The sequence below is a fragment of the Lathyrus oleraceus genome, chromosome 1, assembly GCF_024323335.1.
Source record: "Lathyrus oleraceus cultivar Zhongwan6 chromosome 1, CAAS_Psat_ZW6_1.0, whole genome shotgun sequence".
Classification (NCBI taxonomy): domain Eukaryota; kingdom Viridiplantae; phylum Streptophyta; class Magnoliopsida; order Fabales; family Fabaceae; genus Lathyrus; species Lathyrus oleraceus.
In genome coordinates, this window is record NC_066579.1 from 385239751 (window position 1) to 385254658 (window position 14908).

The window sequence follows — 14908 nt, forward strand, 5'->3', positions numbered from 1 at the left end:
ATAGAGATCCCAGATTTACTTCTAGATTTTGGGAAAGTTTGCAGAAAGCGTTGGGAACTAAGTTGAGGTTGAGTTCAGCTTATCATCCTCAGACTGATGGTCAGACTGAAAGAACTATCCAATCCTTGGAGGATTTGTTGAGAGCTTGTGTGTTGGAGCAGAGTGGTTCTTGGGATAGTTATTTGCCGTTGGTGGAGTTTACTTATAATAATAGCTTCCATGCTAGTATCGGTATGGCTCCATATGAAGCATTGTATGGTAGGAGGTGTAGAACCCCATTGTGTTGGTATGAATCAGGTGAGAGTGTTGTACTCGGACCTGAGATTGTGCAGCAGACAACTGAAATGGTTAAGATGATTCAGGAGAAAATGAGGATTTCCCAGAGTCGTCAGAAGAGTTATCATGATAACAGGAGAAAGGCACTTGAATTCCAAGAGGGAGATCATGTGTTCTTGAGAGTTACTCCGACGACGGGTGTGGGTAGAGCTTTAAAGTCTAAAAAGCTTACTCCGAGGTTTGTGGGTCCGTATCAGATTTTGAAGAGGGTTGGGGAAGTGGCGTATCGGGTAGCTTTACCGCCGTCGCTTTCTAATCTGCATGATGTGTTTCATGTATCTCAGTTGAGAAAATATATTGCAGATCCTTCGCATGTTGTTCAGTTGGATGATATCCAGGTGAGGGATAATTTGACCGTTGAGGTGTTGCCAATTCGGATAGATGACCGAGAAGAGAAGACCCTGAGAGGTAAGAAGATTGCTCTAGTGAAAGTTGTTTGGGGAGGTCCAGCTGGTGAGAGCTTGACTTGGGAGCGTGAAGATCAGATGAAGGAGTCGTATCCGGCCCTATTTGCTTGAGGTATGTTTTCGAGGACGAAAACTTCTAAAGTGGGGGAGAGTTGTAACACCCCAAATACTGTTAGAGTAATTTGAATATTATTTAGTATGATTATTGGAAGGTAAAAGGAATTATTAAATAATATTGGGAATTATTATTATTATTATTATTATAGATGTTATTTATTTTAATAATAATTAAATAAATAAAATAGTTGGAATATGAAGGGTGGAAGGGTAAAAGTGGAAATTGGTTAATAGAGGCCAAAGGGAGAATTCAGTTTGTTTCACGTGTTTTGTCTCAGAGTCAGAAAAAGGGGAGAAACGCTGAAGAGAAAGAGAAGGAAGAGGAGGAGGCCAAAGATTGCTCAGAGCTTCCTTCAATCCAAAGAGGTAAGGGGTCTGAACCTTATTAAACAATGATATGTTGAAATTGGTGAAACATTGGGTGAACGAATCTGGGGTTTTTAGTCGAAGGAATTCGTAGAAATTATATGCAATGATGTTAGGATGGTGAAATCGAATAGGAGACTAACTGTACTAGATGATATGAGTGAGTTTATGTGAAATTTGGACTGTTTAAGGATGAATTTGGATAGATCTCGTAGCAGGGAAAGCCATTGCAGATCTGGAAACTTGGTCTCTGGTCATACGCGTATGGCACTAGGCAATACGCGTATGAGACTGATGGTACGCGTATGGCGCTAGGCAATACGCGTATGGATGAGGAAGATGATGTTTTGAACGTGGGTTGGTCTCTGGTGGTACGCGTATGGGAATGTGATACGCGTAGCATACGCGTATGGACATGGGCAATACGCGTATGGGGTTGGTCAGACGTGGGCCATACGCGTATGAGCATAGGCAATACGCGTATGGGCAGACTTGTGGTCCTTCCTGGGCTGTTGTTGTGCAGTTTCGGTTGTTAGGCTGAGCGAGGTAACTTAGCTGATGCATAGTGTACGAGGGATCATTTCCCGTTGCTTTGAGGGATATAGATATCATTAGGGTGTGATAATGCGGTGTTTGATTATGTGTCATGATGTGATATGTCTTTATGATAGAATGTGTTAATGATGATGATAACATGACTATATGATGCTGTTGTTGCTATGTTGATTATGATGCATGCTTGGTGTGCATGCATTCATGAAAGGCCGATGCCTAGTGATGAACGGACTGAGTTCCAATGATGTTGTTGACTCCGGGCTTGTTGATAGGCTTGGTTCCTTACGGGGAACTCGGATTCTATGGTGATGAATCTGGGAGTAGTGATCCTGTAGTTGGTCACAAAATGGGTATACCGAGTCGTGTTGAGTCATGCATGGGTGTGTGCATTGCATTTGATGTGTTGGGTTGTTGATGTTCATGAGTTCATGGATTATGATGATTATGATGAATTGTGTTGGCATATGTGAAATATATTTATATTTATATTTCTGTCGTTATATTATTATTTAATAATGTAATTCTCACCCCTTCTGCATGTGTTTATGTTCATCTATGATGAGCAATGTGCAGATAAAGTGGAGTAGCTATTGTTGAGGTTCGAAGAATAAGTGTAGAGTTATTCTACAGAGTCGAGTCAAATGCTCTGGTCATGTGACACCGGGGATTATGGGATTCAATGGCTAAATTATTATTATTATTTACGTTGTTTATGATGACTAATTTGTTGAGATAATCTTGAAACATTTTTATAATATTCATGTTGTTGTCCGCTGCGAAGTTTTAATAAAATAAATAATATATGTTATGTTGAAATGAAATAAGTGTTATGTTGTAAGGAATGTAAACTCTTCTACATGTTGTACTCTGATAATCTATTTAAATATGTCGTTTGGGGTAGAAGGGTGTTACAACAGTCTAATGTACGACCAAGTTAGACCTTCAAGTCAGATTCTGCAAATACAGTCTAATGTACGACCAAGTTAGACCTTCAAGTCAGATTCTGCAAATACAGTCTAATGTACAACCAAGTTAGACCTTCAAGTCAGATTCTGCGAATACAGTCTAATGTACGACCAAGTTAGACCTTCTAGTCATCAAATACAGTCTAATGTACGACCAAGTTAGACCAGATGCTGCTCAAATACAGTCTAATGTACGACCAAGTTAGACCAGATGTTGCTCAAATACAGTCTAATGTACGACCAAGTTAGACCAGATGCTGCTCGAATACAGTCTAATGTACGACCAAGTTAGACCAGATGCTGCTCGAATACAGTCTAATGTACGACCAAGTTAGACCTTCATCTCCTCAGATGCTACCTAGTGACAGATACGGTTTAATGTACGACCCAGTTAGACCTTCATCTGCTCAGATGCTACCTAGTGACAGGTACATTTCTGAATTGTAGTCTAGCGTACGACTACCCCCCTTTTATCATCAGACACAGCCTAACGGACGACTCATCCTGCAACTCCAATACGGTCTAGCATAAGACCCATTTGGATCTTCAACTCAGATACGATCTAGCATACGATCCGGTCTGATCTTCTATCCCCAGCGAAATCACCCGCTTACTGGAGGTTTCATTCCGCAACTCAGAGAAGATCTAGCGTACGATCCATTCTGATCTTTCATCCTCAGCGAAGTCATCCGCCCAATGAACAACTCACTCTGGTATTCAGATGCGGTCCAGCGTATGATCCATTCTGATCCCTTATCCCCAGCAGCGTATAACCCATTCTAACTCCCCAGGGAAGTCGACGACCTAATGAATGACCCACTATACGGTCTAGCGTATGACCCAGTGACACCCATGACTTCAGATATCTTCTAATGTACGACGTACTCTGAAGCTCTCATCATCAAACTTCCTAGATGGCATCTTTAAGCCCATCTCCATCAATACTAGCTCCTGATTGACAAGCGCAAATTTTTGGGCATTTTAGTGTTCAATAATCTTCCACCTCCAAACCACGAATGGCATACACACCATTCTAACTCTCTCGGTTCAAGAATATTGAACAGGGGCAGCTGTCATACCCCAAAATTTGCCCATTAATATTTCAAGACATTTTTCAAGGCATTCCGAATCATTTTTATGACACTGATCTCAAAGGAACGAAGGCCCAGCTCACGAATGGCCCAATCCAGAAAATGGCCCAAACTGGCTTGTTCGCTACACGCTCGCCTAGCGAATGTTATGTTCGCTACACGCTCGCCTAGCGAACGTTCGCTACACGTTCGCTACCAGCTCGCCTAGCGAAGCTGACAGACAACAAAAAATTTCGGGCTTCATTCTGAGCCCATTAGGTCATGAAAAAGAGCATTATAAATACCAGCACTTCAGTAATGAAAAGAGGACGAAAAAGGACGGAAACCCTGGCATAGAAACCCTAGCTCAGAGAAGTCGGAGTGAAGAAACCCTGACGGCCGCTCATCCGCACCGCCGTTGCCGCCGTCCAACTCCACCCGATACCAAAAGTGACTTGCCAATTCAGCATTACTACTCCATTGCAAACAGGTTTGAGTATCATTATTGTTTTATGCTTCCAATTTGAAATCTCTAAATACATAATGCATCATGATTGAATTTTTTGGATATGTAATTAGATTTTGCATGTGAATTCCAGTACGCCTGAATATCCTGAGTGTTTGACCATATTATTTCTGTAATTGAATGCAATAAGGCATGCAGCAGGCTGAGATCATACTGTTCTGAAATTCAAAACCCGCAGCCGCTCGCTAGCACATCGCTAAGCGAGCATGTAGCGAGCATTCGCTAGGACCTCGCTAGGCGAGGCAGCGGCGAACGGGACAGCCGTTGATATTTGTTATGTCCTATGCGTAACCTGATCTATTCTATATTAATTATGCCCTGTTTTGCCTGACATTCATGCTGCTGTGTTTTCTCTTGCGGTGTAATCCTCGATTGCACCCTGATTGGTATTCTAACCCGTTTGTTGAATTTTGCAAAGGTTCATATGTCCCAGAAAAAAGATCGTCGTTTAGGTCTTCCACTTTATTTGTGGGATACCCTTGTGGAGACTCACTCTAAATTGCTTAATTAATTTTAATGTGTTAATTTTAATGTATTAATTTTAATGTATTAATTTTAATGTATTGATTTAATGTGGAGGCTCATCCTAATTACCTAATTAACTTTAAAATATGGCCTTTAAATATGTGATCTTGGACCTCTCTTGTGCCTTACGATATTACGGTATTACGGTCATGTCCCGTGAACGTGGGGATACACTTAGCAAAGACCCTTCGAGTAAATCATCATAAAATAAATCATAGTCCCTCGGATGTTGCCTTCGAAAATACGATTTTGTCCCTCGATGACCCTTCGGTGTAGCCTACGGTTAAATGATGATCGTCCCTCCGAATGCTAAGGTATCCCTACAACTGTTGCCTTCAATGACCTATCGATGACCCTACCCTTTTACATCCAAAGGATAAAACTACTTACTTCTCAATAGTAAGGACAGTTTTACCCTCATAAGGATAGGAAAAGCCCATAACGACCTTAGGAAGGTATAACTCTCAATTGCTGGATCATAACCTAAAACATTTTCACACCCCTCACACTTTGCAAATCCTAGAAAATCACCACTTGGTATACATTCATACTAGAATCATTACCAAGTTACATTTTTCTAAACCGTTTTCAAAATCAAACGAGATAAATACTTTGTATACATTCATACGAGAATCATTACAAAGTTAAACTCTCTTTTCGAAACATTTTTTTAAACAATTCACGAACACTTTTCAGACAAAAATATAAGTGATCCAGCAATTAAGAGCCCATGGATAACCATGGATACAAAGGGTGCTAACACCTTCCCTTTGTATAATGTACCTCCCGAACCCAAAATCTATTGAGGTCTTTCCTGTTCTTTTCCACCTTTCCTTATTGGATAAAAGAAAAGTCGGTGGCGACTCTTGCTATCCGCGACATTGCGATAAAAAGCAAAATACCCCAAGTCAGTTCACCGTATGACATAGGCATAGGCTGTTTTGACAACAACTTATCTGATAAATAGATATCCCTCGACTGTCTTGGGAATGAGGAAACATAAAGAAGTTTGGTCGAGTCATCCACCAAATCTCGACAAACTAAGAGTATTTGGCTGCCTAGCCTATACTCACATTAGGAAAGACAAGGTCGAACCCATAGCTCTGAGATACATGTTCCTTGGATATCCTGAGGGATTCAAAGGTTATAGGTTGTGGTGCGTAGAACCAGGTCATAGAAAATGTATCACAAGTCGTGATGTAGCTTTTAATGAAGTCGTAATGGCGTTCAAGAAAACTGGTGATGCTGGTCGAATTGCAGAAATCTCTGGAGAAGAGCTGGAACTGGGAGAAATTTTTGTTGAGGTAAAGTATAGTCATACTGAATTGCATGACCCAGATTTAGTAGAAGAAGAAGAGTAATATGCTACAGAAGAGGAAACTGTCGATGACTACCTGGTGGTAAGAGATAGGTTTGAAAGAGTCATCAAGCCAACTCAAAGACTTGGTTATGTAGATCTTATAGCTTATGTCTTAATCTATGCAAGTGAGATTCTAGAAGAAGAACCTAGAGACTATAAGGAGGTTATGAGGAGTCGAAATAAGACTGAATGAGTGAAGGCAATGGATGATGAGATGAAGTCTCTTCATGATAACCACTGTATGCAGTTGATAAAACTGCATAAAGAAAGCTAGTTTGTTTCCTTGATGTTATAGAGTTTGTTCCAAGGTGTAGATTTATGAGATATTGGATCTAACTCTAGTATGGTCAAAGGGTAGCTTATTGGTTCTACAATCCGACAAGATCATTAACATGTCGTCGAAGTTTGTTCACATGCTGTAGTCGAAGTATGCTAGGATTGTTAGCATATCGAATTGAGCCTGTTTGTTATGCGCAATTGTTTAAGTTAGTTTGCTCTCTAAGTTAGCTTGTGTACTGGTCATGTGCGAAAAAATCCATTAGGTTAGTGTGTTAGTTTTCTTATAAATAGCATACTAGTCTCTAATCATTGTATAAGGCAAATCCTAATTAGGGCAAAAGAGATTATTTTTCTATTCTGTAACACTTGTAATTTTGTTTCAAATAGAAAGTAAAGAATAGAAGTTTATAACCAATTTCACTATGTTCTTATTGTTTTCTTCTTTTCTACCTTGTGGGTTTCTTACCTATCAAGAAACCAATTGTACTTTTTAATTCCGGCATCGTTTTCACAACATATTTTGTACTCGTGTGGCCTACATAGAGACATTGACATCTTTCGCGTTTGAGATCAAAGTTAAAACATGCTTCAAAAGGTATTTCTATAATTCTTATTTTGGTGTTTGATTTGCGATTAATGATTTAAACAAGATCCATTTTTTGGATTATTCTGCTAAAAGTATTATTTTATTTTCCAGAAACCCTCTTAAATCCCCAACAATTGCACGAGGGTTTCCCGAAACCGTTCCGTGAATCAAGTGGGCTTCTTGCAAAGCAGTTGTGGAATTTCATCTTTAGGTGATATTAGAAGTTACTATGTCTTTATTCAATGTTATAATCCATCATCTCTAAAGATTGAGTGTTTGAGGGAGACTAGTGGTACATTAGAGTTTCTAATGTTTTTGTGTGAAATATGTTGTTTGTAATAGGTGCATAGACCGTGTCTTGAATGCAGTTTAGATGTTGAGTTATTCATCAAGATGAGAGTTTCAATATACTCCATGAAACACTTTGGCGAAGTCGAGTACAAAATTTTCGTAAGACGGAGTTGGAAGTTGTCCAACTTTGATGAAGTTATGTCAAGATTGTTTGCAGTATGGGTTAAGAGTTGTCTAATTGAACGCTTAGCTAATGGAAATCACTCAGACAAGAAATTGGTGGGATCAGGGGCGATAGCTACATACGAAGACTTGGAGCAGGTTATTATGGATAACAAGGTTATTGGATCAAAATCATTGAACATCTTATGTTTGTTAGCATTTTTAGTATTTGCATCAACAGAGGAAACTATCGTGTGATATTTTATTGTAATCAAAATGCTTGTATCAAACTTATGAAATAATGGAAGATCATGATTATTTTCGGATAGTTTTAACACCATTTAAGAGTGGAGTAGGCAAAGCGGGGACGAACGTCGAATCACTATGTATCTCTGTGTACCTCTCTTTCTTCCCTTATCTCTTTTAATTTTATGCATTTATTACTATAATTATTGCATCATTGCATCGTTTATACACCATTTAGGTTATACTTGCTTATAATTATTTAACATATAAGTTTAGGTTTGTGATGCATCTAATCTATTGGATCATCATAAATCCAATTATGCTTTAAATAAAGTTTTATATAAGTGTTTTTAAAACACTTGTATAAAGCGACTTTGGTTATCTTATAATTGATTTGCATTAGAAAAAAACATGTTTTTAATGATATCTTGTAATTATCTTATTGGATTAATTCATTGAGAAGCTTTCAAGCTTTCTTTGTGTTGTGTTTTGCTTCCGCGTGTTTTAAAATCTCTAATTTTGTTTTGTAGGACCTAAAATATTTTTGAAATTGTCTTTTTGGGAAAAAGACTATTCAACCCCCCTTCTAGACCATTATTGCGGCCATATTCTCGCCCATCACAATGCCGCGAGGAAAGGCCTTCCCAAGATGCAATTTAAACACTTTCACAATGAACCACCAAGAAATGAAGCTTCATTGTCCTCTTGTTTCTTCCTTCTCCAATGAAAACCGACAATTCTTTAGTACTGCAAGGGTGATTGACACAGTCATTGAACGCTTAAAGATTTCCTACCTTCATACAACGTGGGATCTTCTTTGCTCAACCTCAACCCTACAAATTTGTGCGGTTGTATACAATGGCAGTAATCACTAACAAAATGTCACATTAGAGATTCATGCCAACTTCTCGTTGTCTCAAAAACCCAAGACTAGTCTTTCTTTCTTCGATTTTCCCCCGACCATCCGAGAGTTCGAGGAATTTTCTTCTAAATGTTTCTCGTCCATCTTCCTTACTGATCGATCCACCGCCAATGGGAGGAACATGGAACTTTGTTGATGATCTCAGTGTGTAGGTGTTCTCAAGACGACTCTCATAGTCATGTTGAAGATTGCCAACGCAAATTGTGCGAGATCACTATTGGTGAGAAATGACATTTCGAATTGGATGAATCTGATGTGAAAATTCATAAGAATCAAAAGTAAATTCCCACATACATCTTGTGAGGTGGAAGAAGAAATATGGGTGATGCATGAACGGGTGATGCATGAACAAGATCTTCACGTTCGACGAGGAGAGCTTCCAGTATGGAACAAGATCTTCAACGCCCAAATTAATGAAGTTTCAAAACCGTCATTTTGGTGAAAACGGCTTTGTATAATCTAACTCCTAATTAGGTTTGCTGCTATAGGACTTTGGCCGACCTAAAACAATTTATTTTAAAGATTATGTACATCGTTAAACTGGTTAGATGTCTACAAGTTAGACCATTAATTTCTTTTATGTATCATGTTTGTTCTATTAGTCCATAAAAATTAAGTGATTAATTTTTTAAGCAAATTTCCTTTTTAAAAAAATGATGTGACCATTACATTAAAAGCTCAAGGATCATATCATATATTACCTATATTTAGCCTAAAATATATAAAAGCAATGTAGCTTGTAGCTAGCTACATCAAACACAATGAAATATTATTGCTAATGGCTACTCATGTAGAACCATGAGCACTGCCACAAATAAAACTAAACATCTAAACATGCCTCAAGCATGAGCAAACCTACAAAAGAAATACTCCTCCAATTCTAAGCTTTAACAATCTTTAAGATTGAAATGGCATTAATTGGTGTTAGTTTAGAGTGGCAGAAACTCTGCCATACCTCCATCTTCTCTTCCACTTCCACATCCTTAATGATTGCCTCATAAACTGAAGTTGCAATACTTCTTGCTGCATCTCTTGCCTCTGGAAGCCTATCATTCACCAAATCAGCTGCCACTTCAATCAACTTTTCCATCCCAAACTCCTCCATTTCCTCATTAACCTGCTACCATAATAACACCCTTTACAAACATTGCATAAAGAGTAAATAACACTACATCAATGACAGTAGCAAACTTTACCATCTTGGAGACACATTTGGATAGAGAAACAGCAGCTTTAGCTCTGATCCTAAGGTTTTTGTGACTCACAGAAACCCTTAGTTTCTGAAGCAAAGGGAGAGGTGTCATGGAACCCACCATTGATCCAAGTGCCCTCTCAGCTTCTTCACACACAAACCTTTTATCTTGAGAAGCTTTCAGAAGCAGCTGCAACAGCTGTTGAAATTCAACCAAAACAACACAATTCATTCAAACCTCTTGAATCATTACACCAATAGAACACACAAGAGAAAATTGAATGCACATGACATACCAAGTCCTCAAATGCATCAGAAGTAGATGGATCAAACAATTTGTCACCAAAAGCATTGAAAATATCAGAAGCAGCCATAATAGAGGTTTTGCATAAAGCACTACGAGGGTTCTTCATTGACTTCACCACCACCAACAAAATTTTATCCCTAATAATCACAAACTTCAAATCAGAAACATTATTCCTCGAAACCCGATTCAATCATTAACAGAAATTTCAAAACTTTAACAAAATATATACAAAAAAAAACCTTACAAAATGGGTACTAGAAGAGAAGAGTGGTACAATGCAAATCGTCTAACATCATTCAACGATTCACAAACCTTGACCCAATTTTTGGAATCCAAATCTTCGATCAAACTCTGCAATTATGAATATTCCCATAAATGAATAGCAGAATCAAAGTAATAAATTTCAAGGGAAAATTAAAAAGAGTGAACTTTTGTGCTTACTTGAATCTGAGCTTCGGGGTCCGACATGGGTTTAAGGTTGTCGGATGAGATATAATCAACGGTGGGTTCCGAGGGGACTTGATTTTCGTCATTAACAGGACGAGGTTGTTGTTGTTGCTGTTGTTTCTGAGTTGCGACAGCGATTTTAGGTTGTTTTTTTGGTCTTTCTTGGGTAATTGTTGGAAGAGCATTATCGATGGGTCTAAGTGCCATGGCGGTGATTATTGTTGAAGAATGAACGAAGAGATGAAGAATCGAGAATCTATTGATGGATCAATGTTATTGTTTTTTGTTGAAGATTTGAAAATTGAAAATGAATGAGATGTTATAGAAATGGAAAGAGACGTTAGGGGTTTGGTGGTGTAACGGTAACATCCTTAGTGGGAACGAATGGGTTGGAAGAAAAAAAAACCTTTTCGAACGTTGTCTGTCGGTGCTTGTTTTGAATGATTAATGAATTTTAATTAAATATTAATCGTTCTTTATGTGATTTTATTTACCTTAGAATTGAACTTTAAATTACAAGGATTCATTATAAAAATATATGATTTTATTTACTTTACAATTGAACTTTAGATTACAACTGAACTTTAACCCATTCAACACACAATTGTTATATTAAAAAATAGTTGATTAAATTTTAAGACTAAAGTGTTTTATTTTATTATAAAAATAGAGTTAATGCTTAGAAATAGAGTTAAAAATAGTTACCCATTATTAAAACATGTCATCATTCTCTTTAATTTACATTTTTTTGGAATTTATACTATTGAATATATATTATAGTAATTATCATATAGTTTATATTTTATAGATTTATGATTTATAAATTAATTGAAATATTTGATAAAATTTCTAATTTAATTAGTTAATAAATTATATAAAAAATATTTAATATATAATTATTTTAAATTAAAATAAATTATGAAAGATAGTAATGGATTTTAGTTAAAATAATAAAAATAAAAATGAAGAAAAAATAATAGATATAAATTAAAACACAAAAAAATATAAACTAATAAAATAAACTCTAAACTCGTGATAAAAATACGGTTATAAAAGAGATTTGTCATATGAACTCATAAAATATAAGTTCAAAAATGTCTAGTCAAACAAAGTCAAACTTATTTTTCATTATCTATTATTAAAATATGTCACAATTCTCTCATCGTCCACCGCAGATGCCTCATTGTCATCAATACTCGCGTTTCTCGACCTTCATCATGGTTCGTGTTGGTATTTCTCATATGTAACTCTTCTATCAATTTCTTGCATATCATCATTGCTACTACGAGCACATGTTTATACTTAATGCAATTATTAGCTTTTTCTATATTCTTATCGAGATTAATTGGTATGTACTGTCAGTGTAAAAAGTTTTACACTGTCAATACATCACAATCATCCGTTTGTATTATTTTTCAAGTGGTTAAAATAAAAGTCAAATATTTTAAATAAATCAATGGTTATGATTAACTGACAGTGTAAAAAATCTTTACACTGACAATGTATATCAATTAAATTCTTATCATATTACTTAAAAAGAGTCATTCTAAAAAAATAAATTGAAGCAGTTATATTTTAATGTTTTCAAAAGATTGTTAAGTAATTAATAAATAAAATTATAAATTAAAATTTAACAATTATAAAATAAAAAATAAAAAATAATTAAAAAATAAACTAATAATTAAAAAATAAATGAAAAACATTAAATCTACAATTTTATTTTATTTTATATATTTTCTATTCATCTTTAAATAGTTTAAATCATTAATATTTAACATAATAATAATAAAAAATAGCAATAATAATCATAAAAAAATGATTTTTTTATAAAAGTAATCAATTTTTTCAAATAAAATTCTAAAATAACTAAATTTTCAAAAAAAAAAAAACTAAAATAAGCATTTTTTTCTACTGATGCGCTAGTTGAGCTGACACATCCAACTAACCTACATAGGAGGCGTCAAGGCACTGGACGCATGCATGCAAAGCCAATGCATGTGTGCCTTGGCGCATGCATGTCTTGATGCCACATGCATTTGCGCATGCATACAATATATATAGTGTATATATATATATATATATATATATATATATATATATATATATATATATATATATATATATATATATATATATATATATATATATATATGTATATATATATATATATTTTAAATTTTAAATGTTATCATTATAATTAATTAAATGAAATACTGAAAATAAAAATTATATTATATTATAATAAAAAATTACATAGAATTGACAAGAAATTCAATGATCCGCCCGATTGAAACGCCCCCTGTTCCACATCAGGTGTGTTAGCTTGTCTTCGAGGTCTCCTACGATTTTTTTGAGGTGTTTGGGGTCTTTGAATGTTGACATGATCCAATGATGGCTGGTGTGAAGGTCCGGTGGAAAGTCTAACGGGTATTTGATAGATGTATCATCATTTGTCCCTAATAGCTGAGGGGGATTGTCGCCAACGGCGCTTCCGTAATTGAGTTCGGTGCTCATGTTGTCGTAGTTGGGTCGTTGTGGTTGGGTGAATTATGGATGGTATGGTTGGCCGAATTGAGACATTGAATTGGTTTAGAAACGAAATAATGGTTTATGGGGTGTACTATAGTCAAACAATGGTTGAATGTTGTGGCGATGAGATGTTTGGGTGTTCATTGGTGGGGGGCTACGATGGCATGCCGCTGAATCGTATGAATCATCTGAGTTATAGATTGTTGTGGTGGCTACGTATGGTCGTTGGTGGTTAGGGTTTGATTCTTGGTTTTGAGTTTGTGTGTGTGGCATGAATGAGTTGTGAGGTTGGGTGTTTGGTTGTTGGATGTATATGGTAGGGTGATGGTGTGAGGTTGATCGTTGGGTTTGGGTGGGTTGACATTGTTCTTGGACGGGGATTTATTGTTGGGCATATGATGACGAAGCTCGTTGGCGTGGATAAATCAAATACCTTGGCTCAGACACAAATTGTGGCATTGTAACCGACATAAACCATGCCATATAATGTTAAGTTGGTCTAGCACCCTGTGTGGCTGGTTCATTTAAGATGTGTTGTCGTTGATCCCTCCAATGACAACACATCTCTTTTGCGAAGTCTCTTCAGTCAGAATAATCCCATTGGGCATCAACTCTTTGTTATGCCAATCTCCCAAACACGTCAGAGGTTCTGGAATTTGATGTGCATGCCGAACTGCAGATTTACACAGTCACTCTGGTGCATCTCCACAGTAGTGAACCGGATAATTGGTGTTTTTGTTGTCCAAACTGCATCATCATCATGGTTAAACTGATGATCAAGACCCAAATATGGTCTCCAGATAAACTGTACAAGAATATGACATGATTAGATGATATGTAATTGGATATTTTTTTAAAAAATCAAATGTAAAGTTGTGTTGTAGTATTACATCGCCTGGTCTGGTCCAATGTGGTCTAATAGATTGCGATAGACTACTACATCGTGTTTCAGACACCTGTTGTAGTTCATCCCTTTAACTGACCACCTAGATCGAAAATATTTAAAAAATATTATTTACAGTTAGTTGTAATATGAAGTCTAATAAATTAGATGACAAAATTTTAAACTTACTTTGTTGCAAAGAGGAATATGAATGGTTTCTCGTTTACCGGGACGAGTGACGACATTCTTGACCAACCTCATGCTTGTAGCAAATACGCGCATGAATAAAACGTAAAAGTATTTTTTTTGGCATTTTTACACAACGCACTATATAGAAGGGGCAAAACAGCTGAACCCCCAACTATATGTGCTTACCTTATTTATGTTTCGTAACAACGACAAATACATAATATTTACCGTATTACTAGTACTTTTAAGAAATAAAAATTTATCAAATAGTATCATAATATAACACCGAGCTTTAATTATTTTTTTATACTCAGTAGATTCTTCGATTAATGTTATACTCACATAATATCGTTTAAGATATTTTAAGTTAATATCTTGACTCATAGCTTAACCAGAAGTCTCTCCCGTAGTTGAGTCGTCACACAAAGGGCACCTAACAATTCATTGCATATAGAGTTATCCTGATTAACTATACCATTTACGGCCTTACCATCGATACGTAGACCTAACAACATGTAGACGTCCTCAAGTAGATTCTTCGGTTAATGTTATACTTGCATAATATTGTTTAAGATATTTTAAGTTAATACCTTGACTCATAGCTTGACCAGAAGTCTCTCCCGTAGTTGAGTCATCACACAATTGGGC

The 14908-nt window shown here is 36.3% G+C and overlaps 1 protein-coding gene across 1 annotated transcript; it reads right to left on the bottom strand.

Annotated features, from left to right (window-relative positions):
- Window positions 1-9383: 9383 nt before the first annotated feature.
- Window positions 9384-11028, bottom strand: LOC127138682 (uncharacterized). The gene is made up of 5 exons (XM_051065184.1): window positions 10654-11028; window positions 10457-10563; window positions 10202-10349; window positions 9910-10104; window positions 9384-9830 (listed from the first exon to the last, which is right to left on the bottom strand). The coding sequence occupies exons 1-5, from the start codon at window positions 10864-10866 to the stop codon at window positions 9594-9596; spliced, it is 900 nt and encodes a 299-aa protein (XP_050921141.1). The 5' UTR covers window positions 10867-11028; the 3' UTR covers window positions 9384-9593.
- Between the last annotated feature and the right edge of the window lie 3880 nt (window positions 11029-14908).